This window comes from Cupressus sempervirens, chromosome 3, assembly GCF_028749045.1.
Source record: "Cupressus sempervirens isolate cs-2001-9-10 chromosome 3, ASM2874904v1, whole genome shotgun sequence".
NCBI classification, from domain to species: domain Eukaryota; kingdom Viridiplantae; phylum Streptophyta; class Pinopsida; order Cupressales; family Cupressaceae; genus Cupressus; species Cupressus sempervirens.
Window position 1 is genome coordinate 553,546,655 of NC_143120.1, and position 26,655 is coordinate 553,573,309.

The window sequence follows — 26,655 nt, forward strand, 5'->3', positions numbered from 1 at the left end:
GCTATCCATTTTGATAGGCTTGTACTAAAACATCAATATCTTTTACATCTAATAGAATTTTGCCACTCCCTCCGATGAGAAGTTGGAAAATTTGTCTCTTAACAACATATCCAAAATGGAGAAAAATCCGACGGTTGAATTTGGAGATATTGCCCCCAAACCAAGATTGACAATTTGAGGTTCGAACTTTGAACCTTGAACTTCTGCAACTGAACCTGAACTTTGAATTTGTACTCTGAACCACTGATTTAGTGTGTTTGAACCTCAGAACTTGATCTTTGAGCTCCAAACCATGGATTATAACTTTCAAACTTCAAACTTTGAAGCATTGAAACTCACAGTTCAAAGGTCAAGCTCAACACACTCTTAGAACACTCTCTCTTTTACAAACCAAGCCTTACACAAGCAACATTACCAATAAGAATTCATGAGAAAATAAATAATCCAAGACTTGCCTCTATAGGACTGATTCTCACAAGTTTAAAACTCGTGCTAAAAACATGGCAACAACCTTAACCTTTGAAAAGGTTTTAGTACGTAGAGAGAGAGGGGTTTGAGTTCGTAGAGGGAAAGTAGTTTTAGGATGCGGGGAGAGAGTAATATGTAGAGAGAGAGAACTTCTAGTAAGTAGAGAGAGAGATAAGTTGGAGTACATGGAGAGAGAAAGTTTTGTCATTTGCTCTCATTCCAGAATTAAACTCTCTTTAACTTATAGGGTAAATTATCCAAGTAACAAGGCCTTATTCCCTTCTTTGTATGATGTAGCTCATGTCAACTCTACTGCAAGACTCTTGCCTTTGTATGATGTAGCATGGCCCATTTCACCGCAAAACTTATCCCTTGCCTTTGTATAATGTAGCATGGTCCATTCCACGGCAAAAGTTGCCTATCTTGCAAGGTATTAATAGTATTTTTTTAAGTTCTTCAAATGGAACCTCCTCAATATCTTGAGTGTAGCAAATTGCACACTTTCATTTATTGTGCCCTTATGAAAGGGTCACAAAAGATATATCTCCTCCTTAATTCTCATGCTCCACATTTTCGTCTTCTCTCCCCTTTATTATCTTCAAATGAAGTTCCCATCTCTCCCTTTTATACCTCATTTAAGGGACACACCTTTTCCAGTCATGCCTTTTGACCTTTTGTTTAAATTAACTAATACCTTATAATTATTAATAAATTCCTTTATATTACTCCTTCCCTTTTTTCCACAAATGAAGGCTCTCGTCTCTCCCTCATACTCTCATTTGAGGGACAGAACTTTTTCCAATCATGCCTTTTGACCTTTTGTTTAACTTAAATAATATTTTATTATTTTTTAATATTATTCTTTTACATTTTAAATTTAATTACTATTGTTTATTATTTAATCTTATTTCAAGAAGGGGACATGATATAATGGCACATTAGTTCATCCTTGGCATAGATATAAAGATTTTAACTACAAATTAGAGCATTCAAGTGTGCGCAAACACAGCCAAGAGAGGTCTGAAGGAGTTATCGTGGTTGACAGCAACCAAGCATGTTAAACATGCAAGGCATATGTAGTAATAAGGCAAGCTAGGAGCTCAACATGGAGGTTGGCCAAGCACTACCTGCAAAGGCTCCAATGCATGTCAAGGTCAAGTTGAGCAAGCATCTTCAAATAATTTAAGAAATGTGAACAGAATTAAAGAAGTGCGGCTTTAATCATCTGCAGTTTTCTCACACTGTGTTCTCCACATTGGAAGAACTTGTGTTTCTCTTTTTCCATGTATGCTTTATTAGTTTGCTTGCTGGTTTTCATTCCACACTGCTAATTACAGACTGAAGTACTTAGGAAACATATAAATTTATTATTGATCTGTTTATCTGCTTATAATCATTATATTTGTTCAGAACTGTCAGCATATTCATTGTTCTGCTTCAGTTATAAAGCTATTGTTAACATAGATTACAAACTTGGGTTGTTTCAAAGAATATGCCTTGATAACAACAGATACAGATCATGAATCAATATGACAAAACTTGGATACTAAAATTGATCTGTTTACAACAATCTATTTCTAACATTATCGTTCTTTTTGTTTATCGTACAAGCAGTGTTTTTTTATATACAAGCATAAATTCGTTGTTAGATTTTGGTTACTCTGTACTAATACCCAGCATAACCCCATCTGACAAACGCATGCAATCTTATAACATTAAAGGTGCATTTTATTGCTTAAATGATTATATTAGGCATTAGCATCTGCATGAATGTTTTTTCATATTCACTGCTTCGAAAAAAATTGAGCCAGTCAATTCATCCAGAATTTATCTAAGCATCAGTCTATACTGGTCATTAACAACTACCTATTTATAATGGTTTCAAGTGATCAAAGAACGTTCTCTTAAGGCAATTCTTGGTAGTCACCAAAACCTGCTCTGATTGCACACACAACTCATTCCTTTCAGTTAAAGTCTACATAAGTTAGCATGCTTAGATTGAATGTTTATTTGTAAGATAAAATATTGAAAAAAAAAGGCCAGGGAAAATTCCACTGCACCAGAAGTCTTTTTGCTAAATCGTCATGTGTCCGTTGGGTTGTATCCTTGTGGCTCTTTTCCTTTGTACCAGCCAGTCTTTGTGTAACTTCTGCCTGGCAATGCAAAATAGAGTGATTCAGCAACACATAAATACTGCCTGTGTTTCTATCTTGTTTATTTCAAGGGAAGAATTAGTTCGCCATTCATTATCAACTTAAATTCTGGCTCAGCCTTAAATGGACTCACACACTAGCCTTATGACTTAGTCTTTTCAATTACTTATAAAGATTAAAAATACCAAAGAAAACATGCTAGGTACAACAGTATATCAACACACCAGACATCGGTCACAAACTCGCACAGGTTGAGCATCCTTGTCTGCAGTAAGTGCAACCCTCCCTTGTGTACACTTGTCACAAAATATGTCACCGCAATTTCTACAATGATGCTGCAAAAGACAGATAACCAAATAGGCTAATCAAAAATCAAGCCTACACTTACGTCCTTCAAGGTTCAAACGGACACTGTCCAACTATACATTAAAATGGACATTTTGAAAACCCAAAGTGATCCAATTAAACTAAATCCTAAAATCAGGATACCAAAGAAGCCAGAAACTAACAAATAAATAAAAACATTACCCTTCGGCAAAATGCTCCAAAGTCTGTTCCACATGCTGTACACTTTGTCACAGCCTCGTCAGGTACCTGAAAAGGACAAGTATGATGGGAGAAATACAAGCTACTTTAATCAATATTCAGAATGAAAAGAAATCAACCATTAACAATACATGATTTGTTAATAGGTTTATATGGAAATGCAATTTTTGCAAAACCCAATATAAAAGCTATTATCACCAAGTTAAACATCATTTTCTAGGCCCTGGGGGTAAAGGGATCAATATGTGTGGGGGCTCGAAGACAGAGAAGAAGGGGTTGCCAGCTGCTCAAATAGCAGCCATGTTAAAAGAACAAGATGCTGATAGGTTAGTGTCAAGGGGGAAACAAGAAAAATCGAAGGCACAAACCACCAACACCACCCTCTCAAACAACCATTAGACATCATCCCTTCTCCCATATCCCTTCTTCAGATGAAGAAGATGTCAAAACACCCCAAACCACCACTCGCGAGAGAGGCCTGTTAGATAGGGCATTTCAAAAATGAATTGAGAGAAATTGCTGATGTAAAGGTTGGGTGTTGCATCTTTGTGAATGGTCTTCCATTCAATCTAATTAGATCATCATATTGGAGAGAGATGGTGCAAGCAATAAATGAAGCGCCTCATGGTTACCAACGTCCTAGATATGAAAAGATGAGAACCACCTTATTGCATAGTGAGAGAAAAAATGTAGACAACCTCCTCAAACCAATAAGAGATTCTTGGATCCAAACAGAAGTGATTATTGTCTCTGATGGATGGACAGATCACAAAAATCATCCATTAATGAATGTGATTGCTATCTACCCCAAGGAGGCAATGTCATTGAAGGCAATTGATCATGAAAAGATGATGCAGAATTTATTGCCCGGATTCTCATTGAATCCATAGAGTCCATTGGAGTTGACAATGCAGTCCAAGTAGCGACGGCAATGCAAAATCTTAAAAGGCTGTGAGTGCTTTGTTAAAAGCACGATATGATCATATTTTTTGGACACCATGCACCATCCGTTCCTTGAATTTGGTGATGAAAGCAATTGGCACCCAAATTGATTGGATGAAAAAAATATGAGGGCGAGGAAATCCAAATATTTATGACAAACCACCATGTAAGAAGGAATTTTCAGAACTTTCTCCAACTTCAAATTATTGAAGGTAAATTTTAATATTTTATTTAAACTTTATTTAGATTTATTTATCATTTTGTCATACTTTACATTACTGAATAAAATGATGTGTTGTTTACATAATAGAATTGTGTTATTAACTTACAATTAACATGTTATTAGGTGGCTGAACTCTGTTTGCTTCACGCACAATTAGAATTAGTGGGGTCGGGTGGATTTTGAATTAGAATCCATTGAGCCCATTTTGTATATGATTCAGTTTACTGACACCAATGAGCCTTGTTTGGGGGACATCTATGATGCAATGGACTCCATGCTAGAGAGAGTGAAAACAGTAAGTTTAAACTTTTAAAATACAATAATCTATCCTTGTTTATTGAGAGATTTTTATTTTAAATTTTAATTAACACTACGTCAAGATAACTTACATGAACATCATTTGACATCCCAGGTCATTCATAAGAGAGAGCATGATCCTGAAGACACCTTGTATAAAAAAGTAGTCAATTGTTCTTCATCGCTTGAACAAGATAACTACACCTTTACACCTCCTACTGCATACACTATCTCCCAAGTATTACAGCATGGAGATACTTGATATTCCTAGTAAATTACTACCATACAAAGATCCTAAGGTTGCTAGTAGGTATAAGAAGGCATTCAGTAAGCTCTTTAGCAATCCTGAGGTGGCATCAAATGTTAGAAGAAAGTTTGCAGAAATTGTCTCAGGAAAAAAAATGTAGACCCTAATGCAATCAATGACCAAGGTAGAATGGATGGGCATTAGATTGCAATACCTACATGAGCAAGATTATACGTACCTCCAGCCTCTTGCCATTAAGATCCTGTCACAAGTAAGTGTTTAAGTATTTTTTTCCTATTTTTATGAATACTTAGCTTGTAGAATTAGCACTCTTAAATTTATGTTATATTACAATTTCTAATATTTTTTTAATTTTGTTGGTTTTCTCCACTCAATGAAGCGTACTCAATTGGGTTCCAAGAAAGCAGAGGACTTAGTATAAATTCACAACAACTGGCACCTCTTGTCACACAAGGATCCAAGATACAAGAAAAGGCCAAAGAAGTTGTGGGCTAGAGCTCCCTTGCTAGATGTTAAGGATGGTGAGGATGATATAACAACATCTGACATTAGTGGAACTAGTTTGAGATCCAATGATAAGAATCTAGATATAGTTATAATCGAGGATGAAGCCATAGAAACCTCATTTTTTGAGGCCTCACTTGACCCTTGATGATCTACTAAACACTTCTAGTTATGATTTTCAATTTCATTTATCATTATGTTTCAAACTTTATTATTTGACGAAATAGCCTATGTTTTGAAATTTCATCTTGCAATTCAATAATTCAAGGTATGATTTTCTTTACAATCATGAACATAGATTAATGAGCGAATATTTCTGTTATATTACAATTTCTAATTTTGTTGGTTTTCTCCACTCAATGAAGTGTACTCGGTTGGGTTCCAAAAAAGCAGAGGACTTAGTATAAATTCACAACAACTGGCACTTCTTGTCACAACAACTGGCACTTCTTGTCACACAAGGATTAAAGATACAAGAAGGGGCCAAAGAAGTTGTGGGCTAGAGCTCCCTTGCTAGATGTTAAGGATGGTGATGATGATACAGCAACATCTGAGGTTAGCGGAACCAGTTTGAGATCCAATGATAAGAATCTAGATATAGTTATAATCGAGGATGAAGCCATAGATCCCTCATTTTTTGAGGCCTCATTTGACCCTTTGATAATCTACTAAACATTTGTAATTATGATTTTCAATTTCATTTATCATTATGTTTCAAACTTTATTATTTGACGAACTAGTCTATGTTTTGAAATTTCATTTTGCAATTCAGTAATTCAATGTTTGATTTTCTTTACGAGCATGAACATAGATTAATGAGCAAGTATTTAATGTTTATCTTTGACATTTGGCATTGATCAATGATCAATGCAACATATATTCATTATATGAAATGACATAGTTTTGCGATTATGCATGTTTCTCTTAGAGAAAGAGCATTGACCATGGTTTCATCAATCGAGTGTGAGCATCAGCAAGAGTGAAAGCCGCGTCAATAGCATGTCCCAACTTTTCATAGAACATGTAAAACTACATTGCCCTCATCCTTTAGATTGGTGAGATTCTTTAGCTTCATTTTTTGTTGTCCAGAGAATGAAGATTGGTTAAAACTTTAAAATAATAAGTCATGGGTGTTGCAGAAAACATAATGATAAAACTGTGAAAATGGCATGCTCCATGAAGGTTAGTGTAGTTTTATGGCTCTACCACCACTGTCCTCAAATCTAGACCCTCAATCCCCCCATCCAAAGAATCCATGGAACATTGATTATAGCTTTGTAGATTGTATACCACACACTCAAATCATAGTTGAGCTAAGCTTTTACTTTCTACTCGGTTCCATATATATATACTATGATTAAGATTTGGTTTTCACAGTATATCTCTACAGCATTGAATTAACCATAAGTGGGCAACATCCAAACCCAACATTGTTGTGGCTCGTGTTTTAAATTCAACCAGCTTGAAATTTCTCAAGGATTTCAGGGATGGTTTTCTTAATAGAAATTTTCTGAGTTAGCATTAGTTGAGATTCAGTGCAATGAAAAGGAAGAGGGAACTTATAATCCTCGAGTTTAGCAGCACACCAGATAATTTTAATAGCAACTTACCCAATGTTGTTTTTCTTCCGCAGGCTTTTTCAATATCATCCAATCTGCAATTGAAGCTTTCTTTCTCTCCATAAGCTGCTCTGATGATTTATTTGTGTCGGTGTGACTATTATTTTTGTCCTCAGCCATTTCTCGAATCTGTCAAGGAACAAACATTGGATCCATCATAAAAAAATGCAACCAGAAACATGTGGCAAATGGCAATAAACCTGTTAAAATGGTAATGACCAAAATTGAAGATGATAATAAAAAAATAATCTAAATTCAGACAACCTTGACCTGAGCACGGATATACATGTCCTGCCATAAAGCACTTGGGAACTCCTAGGAAAATTTAAATTAAACCTGCCATATTTGTACTAGCAAATGGCATACCTCAATATCCTATAGAAGCATTACCAGTCATAGGAGGTTAGCTTTGTGTGTATATCATGAAAATTTAAAGGTGATACACAGATATAAGTGTTAAGTCAAAGTACTCAATATTCCAGAAATAGGAAAGGTTTGCGAACAGTAATAATTTCAGCTTTGAGGACAAAAAAGTCAAGATAGAGGGAGGAGTACCAGATTCCCCAACTTCCTTGAGCAAGGATAACAGATTCCCCGTCATCCTTGAGGCAAAAATGGTTGCTGTCTGTGGACTTAAAAACTGTGGGATGATGAGGATGACTTGCACTATGATTTTATAAGGTGAATCCATTCCATGGGTAAGATTCCACAATCAAGTTGTGGACAACAAGCCATGAGATGATGGAGATATGAGTTTTAAGTGCAAAACAAGTAAGAACACCACAAACATAGGCGTAAATACATAGTGGGCCAAAAAAAGGCAATGCAATTAGTGCAGCTCAAAAACTAAAAAGGCATTTTAACTTAGAGAATCATATATAGCAGATTATAGGATTACATAAACAAACCAAAGTTTGTCAAGAGACTTGCATAGAACAAGATAACCATGGCAAGAAAAGAGAGTGAGCTAGTTTGATGATGAAGTGTTTCCATGAATTCAATGTTTTGAACAAAAAATACAAAACATTGAAACGGGAAAGAGCATTCTTACTTACATCCAAATGAGAGATGACAAATTAATTGTGAAAATTTGCAATATAGGGGATATTGAGAAAACTGGATTTGACTAATGGGAAAGATTTTATCAATTGTAACTTAGTAAACCTTCTTTGGTAAGAGCATTCCTACCGGACACATGACAATGCATTTATAAAGATGTTAAGAAAGGTCTACATAAAAAAGAAAGCCTTAAAAGATAATTGGATTGAAACACATCAAGTTCAATTGGCAGCTAGGAATGACAGTCATGGAGGAGGATATATATCACTTGGGCCCTATAAGGAGGAGTAATAAGATATTATTCTTCAGTAAGAAACTAATGTAACAGTGACTCATTGATTTTATATAATTGTTCTTTAATTTGACTGCTTCCTATTTAAAATCTACAGTGGCATAAAACTGCTTGTCTGGGTTAATCAAGAGTAACTCCATTTCCAGATAACAACTTGACTATTAATTTCCAGTCTAAGTTGCATGTTATTTCAGAAGAGAGTAAAACTAAATTACTTGATTAGGTGGTTGTAATTAACTGGTATAACAATACCTTAAAGATTTTATATAACCGTTCTTTAATTTCACTGCTAGCTAGTCAAAATCTTGTCTGCTGTGGGATGAAACTTGCTGTTCAAGGTAGTCAACAGTGACTTCACTCACAGATAATTATTGGCAGATTATTATCAGCATCTTAAATCTCAGTCTGATTATGCATGCTACTTCAGAAGAGGTTAAATGCAGTTCTACAAAAGAAGAGAACTTACTATTTGACGAGATGAAATGGCAAATCAACCTGAGACTACAATTCTAAATTACCATATGATTTTATTCTAACAACCATGTAGTAAGAAAATTTTGACACCTTTGCTCAGTGAAAGGTAAAATATCCGTGTCATTTTTCCATATATATACTTAAATGAGCATATAGGAACCGGCATGCAATATCAAATTGAAATACTAGGATGTCACCTGAACACAAGCAGCAGCCACTGTATCAAGAATTGTACTTGTCGTGTACCGGTTTGATTGTAATCTTATACGCCTTGGTTCAATATCAACTGAACTTTTTGCCCAGAACGTGTACACTGAGGGATCTGTCACCTGAGAAAAAGAACTGCTAGATCAATATATTATGTACACATTTGTAAAGATTACCAACCTGACAAAAAACACAAAAATAATTAGTCAACTATTCTAACTTAAGAGTGTATAGATTATCACCTCCCATCTTGTTATAGTGTCAAGTGGGTAGATTCTCAATGTTTTAAAGGTATTGGGGTCCAACATCCGAAGTCCATCCAAACCAATCTGTAGAAAGACATAATTCAGATAAGCCTTTGTAATCAATATGACTAAAGAAAGGATACAGAATATATATGGATTACTCGAGTAAACTCTGAACTGCAATTCCACACTACAGCAATTACTGGAAATAGGGTAGTGACGATTAATGCAAACACTTAAACACTAATAGAAGCAAGTCTCAGAGAGTTTGATAGGTGCATATAATAAACACACCACAAACAGCTGCAATTACAGGATCACACACAATATTTTATTATAACACTGAATGATGTCATTCCAGGTGACTTGACTCAGACTTCTGCAAGTCATATTAGTATTTACTTAATACGTGCAATTTGTTGAACAGGCTGCAAATGCAGCTTCCAAATTCAAAAGTCCAGAAGTCGTATCCATTCAGTGTCGTGTCCTCTAATATCCCCAAGCTAGCTACAGCTGGCATTGTGTCATGTTCTGTAATATCCCTTTCCGGGAAATTTTTTATTTTTGCCATAAAACAATAATCCTTCCACAAACGATAATTGCATTAAATTTATAAATATGGCTGCCTAAAATTGAGAATTTATTATTATATTTAGATTCATTAACTTAAGACATAATTCTGAAAATATCTTGATTAGCTATATTTCTCCTTGATTTGCTATATTTCTCCTTGAAACTTGCATGATATCCTCTTCTATGTCTACTTTAGAAGTGCTCTCAGATCTGCCTGAATCAAAAATTTGTGTCCCTAGCTCAGCAATAATGATGAATCGTTGTCCCTAAAACCCTCAATTTACCTCCAAAGTGTTTTCGTCCACTTTCACTGCAGTTCACTGGTAAACAGTCATAATATTTATTCTAAAATTCTAAGTTACCAGGTTCTTCCGGTTTATGCCCAGGTCACAGTTCAGTTGTGCTAAAAGATGGGTCCAGGTGTAGTACATTGTGGGTTCAGACAAGATCAGGCACACACCCTGTGAGTTCACTCTGTCGAATCTGGGCGAATTTGCAAGGAATTTGTTTGCCAAATTTGACAGAAATTTCAGCTCTTTTGGAATTTCTGCAAGAATTTGTACCAAAACTCTACTTTGCTACATTACTTAAACAGAATTTCTGCAGGATTGAATAAATGTATCATGTTGGCAGCTGAAAGGCATGCTTGGCTCAGAAAATTGGTGAAAAGACTTTGTGATATCAAGCAGGCAAGTAATTTGCAACTGCCATGTTTATATGGGAATATCTCGTTTAGGGAATTCTATATTATATTATTATCATCTTCAAAAAAAATTGTTCAGGTAATTGCATTAACTTATTCATGAATATTCAAGGTATATATAGTGAATTACATGATGGTGTTCTAAAAATATTGTAATAAATGTTAATTCTATAACTTAAAATCATACTGGTCTGATTACAGATCAGACTGATCTGTTCTTGCATAAGATCCCTTCTGAGGTCTATATATACTTGTCTTCCCTTCTTGATAGGTATCAGCATCTCTCTTAGATAACTTGTTTTTTTATCTAACTAATCTATTTAGTTAGTTTATGCATTAAACTAATATTGTTCTTTGGAAAGTCGCTGGTTTTGAGAAGAGCATTCCAGGCCGACTTTGGAAGGGACATGTCCTTTGTAAGGACATACCCCTTGATCTCTATATTTAATAAGGATGTGGTTGAAGTTTAAGGACACGCAAGAATAACAAGTCTGCTCCTTAATCAATACTGCCCTAAGACAACTTGCAGAAGATAAAAACATTTCCAGAATTATATTTCTCCATTCATTCAAGACTGTATATTGAAGATCATCTACAGCAAGCATAAAGAAGGTACAATCTAAGCCTGATTCATAACAGAATTTTGCAGAAACTTTACAATAAAAGAAGCCTAAGATGACCATTAAAGAACTAAACATAACAGACTAAATATAATTAAAATTCTAATAAAATTGTCTACATTTTTATTATTTAATTATTATATTATAAAGACTACCATTATATCTATAAATATGAGATCCACACCTCCTTTCAACATGTTGACCCAATACAATTTCAAATGTGTTGGCCCAAATTGGACCAGGCCCAAAAACATTAAATAATTCCCCTTAAAACAGACATGACAGACACTGTCTGCTCTACTATGGGCATTATATGCAGGTGGCTTTTTGTTTCAGGTGTGCAAGTGTTTAACAAAGGGTTGCAGCAGTAAGGCATGTCAATTCAGCCTATCTGGTAGGGAATCACACTACAAAGGTGCAGTGTCTGACAGGCATCTCACATGTATCTTCAATATTACAGACTTTACTACTTTTAAGTTTTGCAAAGGTAACATTGGGAGAGGACAGACTCTGCAACACCAAGCTACAGACAACGAGAGACTCAATTGCTTAAAATTGAGTTCCAGAGGATGCATTTATAGTAGCAAAACGCTCCGATGAAGGGTTGCATGGTCCAAGTTAAAGATAATGCTATTGGTAAACTGACAATTTGGAACCCCTTAAGCATTCTACTCAGTTGATCTCTGTAAAGCATGAGAATTGAGCTTTATGTATGATGATAACATTTGAAGAATTCCACACAATGTATATCTGCAAATTTTCAGCCTCCATAATGATCTTTTCGAGCAGGGGATGAAGGTGGAGAAGAAAAAGATGGTAAATTGATACTGCAACTCTAATTGTTAAAGGGTGGGAGTAGATGCTTCCTTTTATAAGTATCCTTTATATCCCAATATTGTGGGGTGTTTTGTTTTGTCAATATCATGTAATATTCATCCTGGCTTTTTTCACTCCTTAGATGTAGTATGTTTTACTTTTGTTTGGCGTGGGCAGAACAGCACCCACAATTAATCTATAAAAAATGTATTTTGAGTTTCACATCTAGAATTTAAAACACTTATTTCGGGATTTTAAAATTTGCTTGAAAATTAAGTATAGCGATCATATCGAATTCCATGTCTCAGATTTGAAAAACTTGGCGTGTTGGAATTTGAAAGATTTGACCGTTGGGATGGTGTCTTGGAGGAGTTTGTTTTTAATGTTTTTTAATTCAGCCCTTGTTTAGATATGTTTTATTTTATCAAATGAAGGTGGTAGGGTGGTGCAGTAAATGTTTTTATTTGAATGATTGAAAGATGAACAATGACAGCGCTGTTTTGGTAATGTTAAAGGACATTTATTAGGTGGAGTCAGATTTGACACGGCTGAATGTGTGAGGTGGTTTTAACCATGTGATGGGAATAGCATTTGCGCGGTGTTCTTCAGAAGTTGTTCCTATGGAGAAACTTGAAAAGAAAGAAACGGGACTTGCAATGAAGCCGACCTTTATCTTTCATACTTGGATTCAGCAGAGGGCGTTGTTCAGCCCTGTGGTTGATCACCACTTGAAACTCTTGCTAAAGTGCCTTTCACCTGGTGTCATTTGAGCTGTCCAGTCGACCCTGGGAAAATTATTCCAGCAAGTGAAACACCACTAGAAAGTGAACATGGACATAAAAGCCATGATCATGGCCTGGGGTTTGGAATTGAACGAGTCGAAGGAGGTGGTTAAATGGGTTATGGAATCCCTTTTTCCAAAAGGATTTGATTGTGGGACTGGATTCTCTGTTGGAATGGGCTGCTCCAGGGTTTGGGTTTGATTAAAGTAAAATGTTTTTCAGACATTGAAGAAAGGCTTGAGGTGGGATGCTACTCTTTCTGGTGGTAGCCAGCGCATTCTAATCAGGAGACCTATAAGGAAAAAAATTCTGTGGAATGGGATAAGCTGAAAAGGGAGATTCATGGGTTTTAGGAAGCTAAGCGTTGAAGGGTAGTAAAGGTTTCCCAGTGGCACATCCTCGTCGACATAGGTCTGCTATCCCTCCATGCAAAAGAATAGTGGTGTGGGTGGGTTCCTGAATGTGTGAAGGGTTGGCAGGGTGCTGGTCTTTTTTGCTTTTTGGAAAGGATTCCTTGCTGAAGGTGGTGGTTGAAGATGTAAATGTTTTGTGGAAAAGGTGGCTTTGATCGGGCCGAAAACAACAATGCAGACTGCAGAGGGCCTTTGTTTTCTGATATGAGGAGGGAAAAGGTTTTGTGAGGGGAAGGGTACTGTTTTGTTTCAGCGGCCTCTACTGCTATAAGGATGTTAACGGAGATGATGATTAGGGGAAGGGGTCTGAGCCTGCATGGTAATGTGAAGCCGAGCAATGTGTAGTGGCTGAAGATGGTTGAAATGGTTGCAGTCAAGGCAAAGCAATTTGGAGCCAGCCAGCGGATTTGATTCCCAATTTTGAATGATGACGGTTCAGTGACATCAGGATTATAATTGTTTTTACTATAAGCAGTGATCATTGTAAAAAGTGTCTTCTGTTTCATGTGTGTCCTTAAGGCCTTATGAAAGACAGCCGATATGGCTAGGTGTCTGTTTATTCTAATGTCGATAGAGAGTGTTAGCAGGTAGTTTAAGTGGATCTGTGTGTTAACCTTTTGTAAAGGGGGTGTAGCAGTTTGATTTTCTTGATGTAAATACTTTATATAATCTCTTTATATTAATATAATAATATATTACCAACCCAAAAAAAATCTATGGCTCAGATTCAGATTTGCCAATTTCAGATATTACAGCCTTCTATTTCCAAGGACAAACATAGCATTCACATTATTCTCTCAAGCAGTGCTTTCATAATGTTAGATGGTCCACTTGTGCTCTTTGTTTCAGAGTCTGCAAGATAGGAATGTAACATTTTTTTTTTCAATACAGATAACGGCACTAATTATGCAGCAGCTTCTAAACTATCAAAAGTAAAGCAGCTTACCTCATTTTATGGTTCAATGTGAAAACTAGAAATTCCAAAGGATCTCAATCACCTTATTGATTTTGCTTTGTTTGCAGTTTTGCAACTGGACAACCTAATTATTATATCTAATGTCATAAATACAATGATAACTCCATTTTCATAATTCCCAACTTGCACTTTCAAATAATTTTAAATGCATTTTTTATAGATTAGGTGTGATTCAATGTTAAAACTATAAACTCTGAATGATCGATCTCAATCACCTTATTAATTTTACTTTGTTTGCAGTTTTGCAACTAGATGTGTCTAATTATTATATCTAATGTCATAAATGCAATGATAACTTCCCTTTCTAATAATTCCCAACTTACACTTTCAAATAATTTTAAATGCAGTTTTTATAGATTAGGTGTGGTTGAATGTGAAAACTAGAAATTCTGAAGGATCTCAATCACCTTCTCAATTATGCTTTTTCTGCAGTTTTGCAACTAGACGTGTCTAATTATTATATCTAATGTCATAAATATAATGATAAGTTCCATTTCTATTAATTCCCAACTTGCACTTTCAAATAATTTTAACGCATTTTTTATAGATTAGGTGTTAATCATGTAGAAAGTCATTTGTGTTGTTTATTCTCGTATATTCCAGCCCTCGATCAACAGATATTTTCCTGTTAGACTGGAACTGAAAAGATAATAATTTTCACTAATCAATATAATATTTAGATATAAAGGTTTAGACAGGAAGCATGTTTTTGTGAAGATTGATAATTATAAGCAATGTAAGGTAGATCAATGTAAGGCCTTCAATTGATAGTTTTAAATTTTAAGCTATGAAAATTCTACTTTGTTTATTGCCATAAATTGATTTCTAATTTGTTTATGGCAGTCAATGAAATATAAGCCATATGAAGTAGATCAATGTAAGAACATCGATTGATTTCTAATTGGGGGATATCAAAGTCACAAGCCCCATAGAGTATTTCATACAGCGTAACTTATGGACGGAAAAAAAGAATTCTACAGAAAAAAATATATATATGTTTTACATACTCAAAAAAATAATTATACTTATTCAAAACTAAATGTAAATGTTTTTTTAGATAAAATTAGAATGTTGATATTAAAGAGCATATAACGATGAGTGGGAAGATTCAGTGTTCAAAATTTTCGCCAAGCAAGCAATTTAATTTATTGTAAATCTGCGTAAGTAGATTAACTACGTGTTTAATTACTAGGTGCACGCAAATCATTTCCAAATATTACGAGTTTCAAAATAGTCAAAATACCAGTCAGTGTCACAATCCCAGAGCCTATATTGCAGATGGGAAGATATGAAATGTATTTGGTAACCTTGAGTAAAATGTAAGGCATACCTGACACAGGACATCCATGGAAGCGTGAGAGGCAGAACCAGAGGCGGAAGAGGAATCAGGGAGGATCTTAACTCTAAATTTTTGTACTCCGTTGCCCTCATCACGTGCTTCAGTCTTGGGAACAGCCTTGGTTATCTTTGTCAAATTGCCATAGTCATCAAAGGCCATTGATGACCCCGTTCCTCGAGCACCATACGGCTCATTGGACGATCCAGTTCCTCGGGCACCATACGTCTCCAAAGACGATCCAGTTCCTCGTGCGCCATATGGCTCCAGGCGTCCCCCGTCGTAGGCATAAACCTCCCCACCGAAACCACCGTCGTCCACCTCAAAACTGCTGTTCGAGGGCGGAGTTGTGTCATAGAAGCCCTGTGGATATTCAAAGGGATAACCCCGGCTCTCAGGTGGTTGAGCGTAGGATAACCCATTAGGGTTTGGACTAGGGCTAGGGTTAGGAATAGGATTAGGGAGCGAGGGCGAGGTGTAAAAGAGGGCTGAGGGATTGGTGTAGCCGTAGCTAGACGATTGCGGTTGCGAGGCGAATTGGGGAGGAGGAGGAGGCGCTGCTGCCGTTGCAGTGGCGCTGGGCGTTGATAACTGATACGGGGAAAAAGAATTTGGGTAAGCAGGTGCGGGTGCGGGTGCGGGTGCCGGTGCCGGTGCCGGTGCAGGATTGTAACCGTAATTGGAATTGGCGAGATCGGCAGCGTGATAGTCCCCCGGGGGATGATAATATGGAGCGTTGCCGTGAGCAGCTACTTCCCCATAGGGAGGGGCAGAGGCCCAATTGTATGCAGGTGCATGGCCCTGCCCTTCTGCTTGCCCCTCAGAATAATAGCTCGGATGTTGCATTCTCTCTCAATTCCCAATTCGTCTTCTCTCGGACCAATTACGCCAGGGGGGAAGAAGGAAGACCAGAATATGAATCTAAAACCCGGTTAGCGAAAAAACGCAGGCGAATTTATTGCTAAATATCGCAGGCACTACTTTATACAAGAAATATCCTTCAATGAACAAATTGATCTGATTCTTTGGCATATCAAAAATAGTTTTTCAAAGGATAGATAGTAAAAATAAATTAATATATAATTGGTAGAATTGAATTTTTGATGGAAAAGGAAAAATTGTCAATTTAGTTCGAAAATTGTAAATCTTTCTTGTTAATTATTTATCGGTCAATTTTTATCTACTTCACTTTTAACTCTTGCTTTGATATTTATTAGTTGTTATCCTCACTTCTATCTATTCTTTTTCTTTTTCTTTTATTTAAAAAAAAAACTAGTTGTTTGTTAGAGAGTAAGTTGTTATTTTTTCATATTATATTTTTTAATTTCTCTTATTAATTTTTCATAATTGATTTTTTTATAACTTTTTTTAAATGATTTTTTTTCATATTGGATGGATTGAATTTAAATAAATAATATTCATTAATCTATTTAAAAGATTTTAATAAATATTATGTTAATTAAATTGAAAATTATTAATAATCTAATTTGTTTATATAAGATTATATTTTAAATCTCCACTTTCAACTCTTTTTTTTCCTTTTTTTTTTTTAATAATTACTTGTGATCTTTACATTAGCTCATGTTGTGATCTCTGTTATTTAATTTTTTATTTTAAAAAGTTGGTTTAAATTTTAGTTTTTTAATTATTTTAATTTATTTTTAACATTAGTTTAGTTTTTATTTAAATATTATTTTTTAGTTTCTATAATTTATTTAGTCAATACAATATTTGTGATATTACTATCAGGATTTTAACTATGAGATTTTCGAGTCAAACTCATTGACCCATATTTCATGAGTAGTGATTCAACACGAATCCATCTCTCATGAAAATAAATAGAACACTTAGCACTCATTGGATCTAGGTGATGCTCACAGGGGTGAAACACCAAGACTTCCTGGAAGGTCACCCATCCCAGTACTACTCCAGCCTTAGCGCGCTTAACTACAGAGTTTCCTCCATGGTTAAACCCAAAGCTTGCAACCCCATTTGCAAAACTTTCACCAAGTGTTGTGCCTTATGAACCATTCATTAGGAAAGCCCCTTAAGCTCATCAATTGATAAGTAGGAGATAATTTCCACAGCAAGTCAAATTGTAATATTGCTCAAGATTTAACTATGTGATTTTTGAGTCAAACCCATTGACCCATGTGTTCATGAGTAGTGATTCAACATGAATCCATCTTTCATGAGAATATGTAACGCCCCGCCAAGGGATCCAAAAGAATTAACTTAAAGTTTCACTAAGTTTGCTAAACATTTTTTTTTTTTTTAAAGTAAGAAAGTATGACATACACATCAAACACATAGTAGCGGAAGCAATAACATGAAATCATCGACAAACATACATTGTAAGTTACATTTCTTAAAGATCTCAAGACGTTGAGTCACGTTTAAATTTAATTAATTCTAAGTCTAACAACTATCACATACATATGAAAGAATAATCAAAAACTCCAATGTCCATAATATACATTTGTTCCGAATGCTCCTTGGCAAATTAATTCGGAATGCTCAATCATCCACTGTACATGTCACAGGGTATGAAAGGCTTAAAAGAATATACATATGTAATGATCAAGATACAACATCCTCAAATCCATGATATAAAGTACAGTGAAAATATATATGAAATTATTCCCATACATGATACATCCATACATCCATAATGATAACGCATCTACCATAAAATCTAACCATCCATCATAATAATCCAAGAAAATAGTGAAGGTAAATGCCAGTCACGAAAACTCCAGCCACAGTGACCACGGAACGGACCTCAATGGTAAGAGTAAAAGCACTACCACCCGACCGCGTGGAACCTAAATGGTCCATTCCCACCGCGCTGAGGAGATAGTCTCAAGTCCCAAATAGGATAACAAAATCTATAATCATAAATGCTCTCTAAGTCCAGGAAATCCTACAAGTATGCTAACTCAAGGGTTCCTAAAAAGATCGACATCTAAATCCCAGAGGTACTACAAGACACGTAGGAAACCTAATATGCAAGCGGGAAAGTGTCATCGCAAAAGTCACGTAGAAGTTACCCGAGCAATCCCTTAGGAATCCCGGGTCCCTACTGATCCCTGCGGCCATTAGTATCCTCTCGTACTGACGAGGCATACTATGGAATGCAAGGTCGTAACCAAGCGTTCTCTCTACCCCATCCTAGTCTGTACTAGCACTCAAGGCATGGGAGAGAACATACAATTATCTTATTAGGTTCATTTTCCCTTATTTAGTGTAAATGTTTTCACTTATTAAAACAACTTACAATGGGTTACTCCAGGCAGCCTCTTAGGGCCCTGATCCCCATTGCAAGCCACTTCCCGACTCTACACATAGATAACCTACCCTAGGCTCATGAAATCACAAATCAAGAATCATAATAAAATCACCTCAGTCCTATACAAGCAACTGAAAAACATCATAAAAGATAAGCCACAAAATTACATCAGTTCTTCATGAGCAACAGATAAGCATCCAATAATAATCATATGATCACGACAGTTCTCTATCAGCAACTGAAGGCATCAATGATAAATCACAAAATCCAATGGTTCTCCAATGAGCAACCAGAAAGTATCCCAATAGTAAATTACAATACTGATCGAAGACTCCAAAATGGTCAAGTCAAAACATGACATCATCAAGAACATAACAAACACTTCAGTCCTCTCAAACGACCGAAAAGCAATCCAAGTATAACTGATCGAGACTCAAAAATGGTTATCAATATAACTGATCGAGACTCGAAAATGGTTAAGTCAGGTATCTCAAATACATACACCTCAGCTTCACACAAGGAAATAGAAAGCAACAACCAACAGTAAAACATCTGTATCATAGAGCATACCATCACATCACTAGGGTTGGGTTTAAAAGATCGAGATCAAAACCAACATAACATCACATTCACATGATCCCCGAGCCTCTGGTAACAACCTGAACTGGTCAAGCTAAAACAAACCTCAAAACCCCAAAACACAAACAACATACATAAAGCAGACCGTAGGTATCAAGTTTGGTTTGATTGATAATATACTATTGAATTAAGGTAACATTTTAGTTTTTTTTTTTTTTTTTTAATGTATGATTCTAATTCAAAAGATTTCTAGATTACCCTACAGGTTGACCCATTTACTTGTTCGAATGAAACTAGAATTACCCTCCCATCATATTTTAAAAGCAATAATTCCACAATTTAATCACTTAGTATTCATCATTAATTACCTTTAATTAAATTTAATTTTTAATTAAATTAATTAATAATTATAGATCTAAACACTCATATTAATATCTTCGTTAATTATCAATTTATTAATATTAACCAAAAACTTATTAATAAATTAATATTTACAAACTATATTTAAAATGCATTAATAGTTAAATTATTAAGTGTTAATAAAACTATTAATAAAACATTATTAAATATTTAAAAAGTTAATATATTAAAAATGATATATATATATATATATATATATATATATATATATATATAATATTAAAAACTTTTTATTAATCATTAACTAAAACTTTTATTAAATCTATTAATAATTAAATATAAAATAAACTACATTTAATACATATAAAAAAAACTTTAATATGCTTCACAAAGCATATGCGATTTAATAGAATCGCAGGTCGCCAGCTTATTAATATAGCCGTGCGACCACATCATGATTCGCAGGTACTGCGCTCTGCGATTTCGCAGGCAGCGCTCTGCATAGTAAAGAAAGGTAAGTGGGGAGTGGGGGTTGGTGGCCCTGCCCACCCCAAATTTTATATTATAATTTTTATTTTATAATAATAAAAAAAAATGTGTTATTACATTTTTATTTGAAGTTTATGAAATATATATATAATAATTCACTTAAGAGTTATCAAATATGTTTTAAAATAATTTATTTAAGAATTATATTATATGTTTTAAAACAATTCTCTTCTAACCAGGATATAATGTTTTTAACTTTTATTTTATTTATTATTATTATTTTTTTTTTTTAATTATTTTTTTTTTAATTTTTTTTATTTTTTTACATTCTCAAATATACTCTGATAGAAAAAATAATATTAACCATTCAAAATTTCAATCTACAATTTTAATTTTTTTAAATTTAAAATTCAACCCTTCCCTGTTTAAATCTAGATTTAATTACAATTCTAATTCGACTGAGGGAGAATTGCAACGATATATATATAATCTCGTAACCAGATGAAAACAACATACATGCCCGGATTTAAGTTAACAAGATTAAAAGATTCGTTGTAATGAAGTACAAACAATCAGATGCACAGTCACGAAGAAGACAAGAGTATCAAATTACATAATTCAATCAGTGATCACAACACAAGATCCTACCTCAATCTGATGCTAACACGTAACCAATCGAGAATTGTGAGAAGATTCGCTTCCACCAATTTGCATCCAGATTCGTCCCTAAAAATTTCTCTCCCCAAAATTCGTGTCCAATCTTCATGTCCCCAGAAATGAACCTTCCATGTTGTGATGAGGAGTTTTCTCCTCAAATTGGGGCACTAATTGTGCGTTCACCCGAGAAGACTCTTTGCACAACTGAGTTAACTCCAAATTAACTTTTCTTATCTTTTCTTTTAATTTGCATTCATCTTTTATGCACATTAAGTTGAATTATTAAATAACTTTATTTAATATTCTACTTGACTTCTATTTTTAATCCTTATTACTTTTAATCCCATGCGCACTTTATGAAATTAAGGTAACATTATTATTTTCACTTATTTTATCTTTTAATAAATTTCTTTTATTTAATCTTATGCATAAGTCACGCGAACTAGAATCTTTTATTAAATAATTATATTTTCACTTTTTAAATTATTTTAGAAACTAAATTGATAAAAATATTTATTAACTCAAATAATAATAATATTTAGCATTTATTTAAAAGTGAACTCTAAATATATTATTATTAAATTAACTAAATATTATCAGGTTCTAAATTTAGACTTAAAGCTTTTATCTCCAAATTTAATTCCTTTCATTTAATTAATTTCTCAATTTAAATAAAAATAATAATTAAATATTAAAATGTCATAATAATCTTATATTAAATTAAATCATTAATTAATCATTTTAATTAATTTCTTTTATATTTAAACTCATGCTTAGATCATGCGATCTAGAAACCTTTAATAATTTAATATCTTTTCCACTTTTAATTTATTTAAGAAACTTTAATTGATAAAATATTTATTAATTCAATTAATAATAATATTTAGCATTTATTTAAAAATGAACTCTAAATATATATTATTATTAAATTAAATAAATATTATCACATTCTAAAATTATACTTAAAACTTTTATTTCCAAATTTAATACTTTTTATTTAATTAATTTCTCAATTAATTAAATATAATTAAATATTAAAATATCATAATAATTTTCTATTAAATTAAATCATTAATTAATCCTTTTAATTAAACTTAATTAATAGAAAATACATCAAGGACGCATAAAGCAACATATGAAAACCCATCATAGAAGAACACATACTAAATCAAACAAAAAGGGTTATAATCATGAAATAACATCATTTGATGCATTCGGAGGGTACTTAACTCAGATACTTGTCCTAATTATCAATTAGAACAATTGGCTAAAGGGTTTAGGATTTGGACTTAAGAGTTTATCTCCCCTCTCTTACCATTGAGATAATGCGATAGGGTACGCTCATCCTGGCAATTTAGGGAAGTCGATACCCGGTACCTGCAACCTGCATAAAATTCACGCATGTACAGACACAATATTCTAAGCTAAACAGACAATGGCAGGAAGTGGTGCATCGTGTAGATCTCGACTAGCAAGTGACTACGACTCCCTTCCTTAACCACATCAGAAACACCATACATAAAGAAAACAAACACGCACACCATACACATGCAGTATGGGGTAAGTATCCATAAGAAAGCATGTGTGATAATAAACCATATAACTAATCATCATTGATAATTGAAAACATTGAATAATCATCATACATGCATGAAATATAGAGTACCAAGTCATCTCATCATATAATAAATTGAGTGTAAAACAACATCTGATAATCTCTAAAATAATAATACTAATCATCAAACATAAATTGGCCTAAAAGAGTTTGGCAATGATGACAGAAATGCGACTTAGGGGCAGGCACTACAGAATAAATGGAACACTTAGCACTCATTGGATCTAGGTGATGCTCAGAGGGGTGAAGCACCAAGACTTCTCGGGAGGTCACCAATCCCAATACTACTCCAACCTAAACTCGCTTAACTATGGAGTTTCCTCCATGGTTAAACCCAAAGCTTGCAACCCCATTTGCAAAACCTTCACCAAGTGTTGTGCCTTATGAACCATTCATTAGAAAGCCCCTTAAGCTCATTAATTGATAAATAGGAGATAATTTCCACAGCAAGTCAAATTGTGATATTGCTATCACGATTTAACTATGTGATTTTTGAGTCAAACTCATTGACCCATGTTTCATGAGTAATGGTTCAACACGAATCCATCTCTCATGAGAATAAATGGAAAACCCTTAGCACTCATTGGATCTAGGTGATGCTCACAGGGGTGAAAAACTAGGACTTCCCGGGAGGTCACCCATCCTAGTACTACTCCAACTTGAGAACGCTTAACTACAAAGTTACCTCCATGGTTGAACCCAAAGGTTGTAACCTTCACCAAGTGTTATGCCTTACGAACCATTCATTAGAAGATGTTATTTTTTCATATTATTTTTTTATATTTCTCTTATTAATTTTTCATAATAGATTTTTTGATGGGGTTTTTTTTCATATTTGATAAATTGAATTTAAATAAATAATATTTATTAATCTATTTAAAAGATTTTAGTAAATATTATGTTATTTAAATTGAAAATTATTAATAATTTAATTTGTTCACATAAGATTATATTTTTAAAAATAATTTTATTATCGAGGACCTATCGGCTTATCGTTGCAAGCACAAAAAGCATGCAACTGCTAGTTGTTATTATAAAATATCATATCGTTGTAGTGTATGATATGATATGATAACTTTTAATGATGGTCCACGAGGCTAAAGAGTTTATGGGACCCACACGATCACCCCGCTAAGGTAGGAGTGAAACTAATCTAACTGGAGAGTTTTGGTTAACTTAAGAAGCATCACATAAATAGCTTTAGTTTAGTATTGTCTTTAGTATAAATCTATTTTTTATTTAATAAATTTATTATAATATATAGAATATTTTGGTTAATAAAATATTATATACAATAGTATATTATATCATATGTACTATTATAATATCAAAATAATAATATTGTGAAGACAATAATATATAAAAGTATTTCTTAATATAGGTATATATAATATGTTGTTAATCTATGAAAAAATAATATTAAAAGTATAAACATCTAAACTAACTTACTAAAATATAAAAATATTAAATATTAATAAATAACATTACTAAAAAGATTGGCTCAGTAATAAAATTACTAAAAAGATTGGCTCAATAATAACTTTGCTGAGTCAATTGATAAAATTCAAAGAAACTTCTTATGGACTGGCTTAGAGGATAAAAGGAGAATGCCTTTAATTGCTTGGGATCAAGTTTGTAAACCTCGCAGTGAAGGGGGTTTAGGAATTCAGAAAATTAGTAGTTTGAATAAAGCCCTTCTTGCCAAACAGGGGTGGAGAGTGTACCATGACAATAAAGAGTGGAGTTCCATTTGGAAACATAAGTATCTCTTCAACACTTATTCCCTTCCAGATTTCCTCGAATCTCCTGATGTTATTCACTCTTCCTCCATATGGGGAGCTGTTCAGGGGACCAAGAAAACTTTTTTAAAAAAGAAGGTCCCTAGAAAATTGGTAATGGACTTAAAGTGAAATTTTGGGAAGATATCTGGCTTATGGACCACCCTTTGATTGAAGATTTTAATGACAAGGCCTTAATTGATAGATGCAAGCAGAGATTTGGCCTTCTTGTTTGTCATTACTGGCAGAATGATTCATGGGTGAATTTAACTGATGTCAGTCATGGCTTCAGTAATATCCAATTATCCCTTAATGTTGTTTCTCTTTACGCTTATCTAGAGGATGAGATTGTCTGGTATGCAGATCCTAGTGGGAAATTTAAAGTCTCTTCTATCTTTGTTCCTAAGGATAAGAGTAATCAACCTCTCTGGTCTCAAACTTGGATTAAGGGTCTCATTCCCAAAATAAACATTTTCTTTTGGACTCTTCTCCAAAACAAAATTCTAACTCTTGATAACTTGCAAAAAAGAGGTATAAATTTGGTTAACATGTGTTCTTTATGCAGAAAGGGTCTTGAAGATAGAGATCATATGTTTTTAAGTTGCTCTTATACCCAGGAAGTCTAGACTGAGATATTGAATTTTTGGGGCATGACGTAGGTTCATCAAAACAATGTGGATCTTTCTTTCAAGAGTTGGAGATGCCCCTCAAAGGATCTTGATGCTCAATTTCTTTGGAAACTAACCCTCCCCCACCTTTGGTGGGGCATATGGAAAGAAAGAAATAACAGGATATTCAGAAATAAAGATCTTCTAGGATGGGTGCTTGGTCAGAATATCATCAGAGCCTTCAAGGAGAATTTTATGTCCCAGAGGGAGACTTCTCAAACCTTCCAACTTGATTACCCTTTAAGATCTCAAGGATCTAAGCTAAAAATTGATAATCCTAGATCGATTATAAAGTGGCTTGTTCCTCCTAGTGGATGGATCAAAGGAAATTTTGACGAAGCAGCTAAGGGTAACTCAGGAAGAGTAGGATGTGGAGGTGTTCTTAGAGATCATATGGGAAATGTAATTGATGCTATTGCTATCCCTATTGGTCACTCGAATAGTCATATTGATGAAGCTACTATTGCCCTTTATACCACTATTTTAGCTGTTGATTTGGGGTACTCCAAATTATGGTTGGAAGGTGATTCTCTGAATATTATAAATATTCTTAATAATAAAAATTCTATCTCTTGGTCTATAGAGGCAACGATTATGAAAATCAAAACCTTTTTTCAAAATTTTGAAAAGGCGGTCATCTCCCATACTTATATAGAAGCCAACGGGATCACTAATTGGATAGCAAATCACGCAGTTCAAATGGGGCAAAAGATGAGGTGGCTCAATGACTTAAACAAATAAGTGGATCTTAAAGAAATTATTAATTATGATGTTATTCATTTCAGAGAGGGAAAGATTTTCTTGGATTAGAAATTTTATGATTTGCGAGAGTGGCTTTACAACTGTCAGATTACCATTCCCAAGGAGGTACATTCATGTGAAGGCTATGTGTTCTCTGCACGTATCCTCAAAAAGGCATCCTCGATATCGTGTCACAAAAAACTGGTCTTACTTCTACCTCTCTGCTATCAATATCTGGGTGTCTCTGGTTTTTTGTTTGCTCTGCAATATGGGAGGTTAACCGAGGAAACAAGAACCCAAAAAATGTGATGATTGGAAGGCTAGGCAAGATGTTTGGAAGATTCTCCAAAAAGGGAAGGTGGTTAGCTACCTGGAGCAGTTGCATGGATTCAAACCCCATGTCACCACTGCCTTCTTCAAAAACTGGGTGGACGATAAAGTTACTTTACATGGAGTGTCTGTAAAGCTTACGAAGGAATTCATTGCCGAGGTCACTGGTCTCCCCATGAAAGGTATCAAGTTTTCGAAGCAGACTAGTATATCCAATGTGGCCTACAAAAAATTCCTGAAAACAGAAGAAGAGGAGATGCAATTGGAAAAGAATGGCGACTTCTTTGATGTGCAACAGATAAAAGGTATTTGGCATGATGTGCTTGGTTGTATTCGCGAGTATTTCATCCTTGATGGAAGAAATAAAAGGGTGCACAAATTCCACTTTGTCTTCCTTAACCATTTCAGGTACAAGGACAAAATTTCCTTCCCTTTCTATTTGCAGTTTTCTTTGCTCCAAAGTTTGAATGCCCATAAAAAGAAACAGTCTCGTCCCATATCACATGAAGGTCTAATTTTACTCATTGAGGGTTTTTGTAAAAATAAATCCATTGCTTCGTCTCTGTCCACTGGCAAGCAAAAGAGTCCTAAACCCTTAAAAGGTAAAACGGATGAGAGTGCTAAAGAGAAAAT

At 34.3% G+C, this 26,655-nt stretch overlaps 1 protein-coding gene across 1 annotated transcript in view; it reads right to left on the reverse strand.

The window, feature by feature from the left end:
- The window catches only part of LOC149567620 (RING/FYVE/PHD zinc finger superfamily protein), a 28,160-nt gene extending 11,687 nt beyond the window's left edge, over positions 1 to 16,473 (reverse strand). Inside the window, exons 1-7 of the mRNA XM_089820874.1 lie at positions 15,511 to 16,473; positions 9,295 to 9,381; positions 9,043 to 9,174; positions 7,012 to 7,149; positions 3,150 to 3,215; positions 2,846 to 2,956; positions 2,529 to 2,621 (exon numbers count right to left, since the gene is read on the reverse strand). Of these exons, the coding sequence (XP_089677000.1) occupies positions 2,529 to 2,621; positions 2,846 to 2,956; positions 3,150 to 3,215; positions 7,012 to 7,149; positions 9,043 to 9,174; positions 9,295 to 9,381; positions 15,511 to 16,362 (1,479 nt within the window). The 5' untranslated portion in view covers positions 16,363 to 16,473. The remainder of the gene's footprint in view (positions 1 to 2,528; positions 2,622 to 2,845; positions 2,957 to 3,149; positions 3,216 to 7,011; positions 7,150 to 9,042; positions 9,175 to 9,294; positions 9,382 to 15,510) is intronic.
- Positions 16,474 to 26,655: the final 10,182 nt, after the last annotated feature.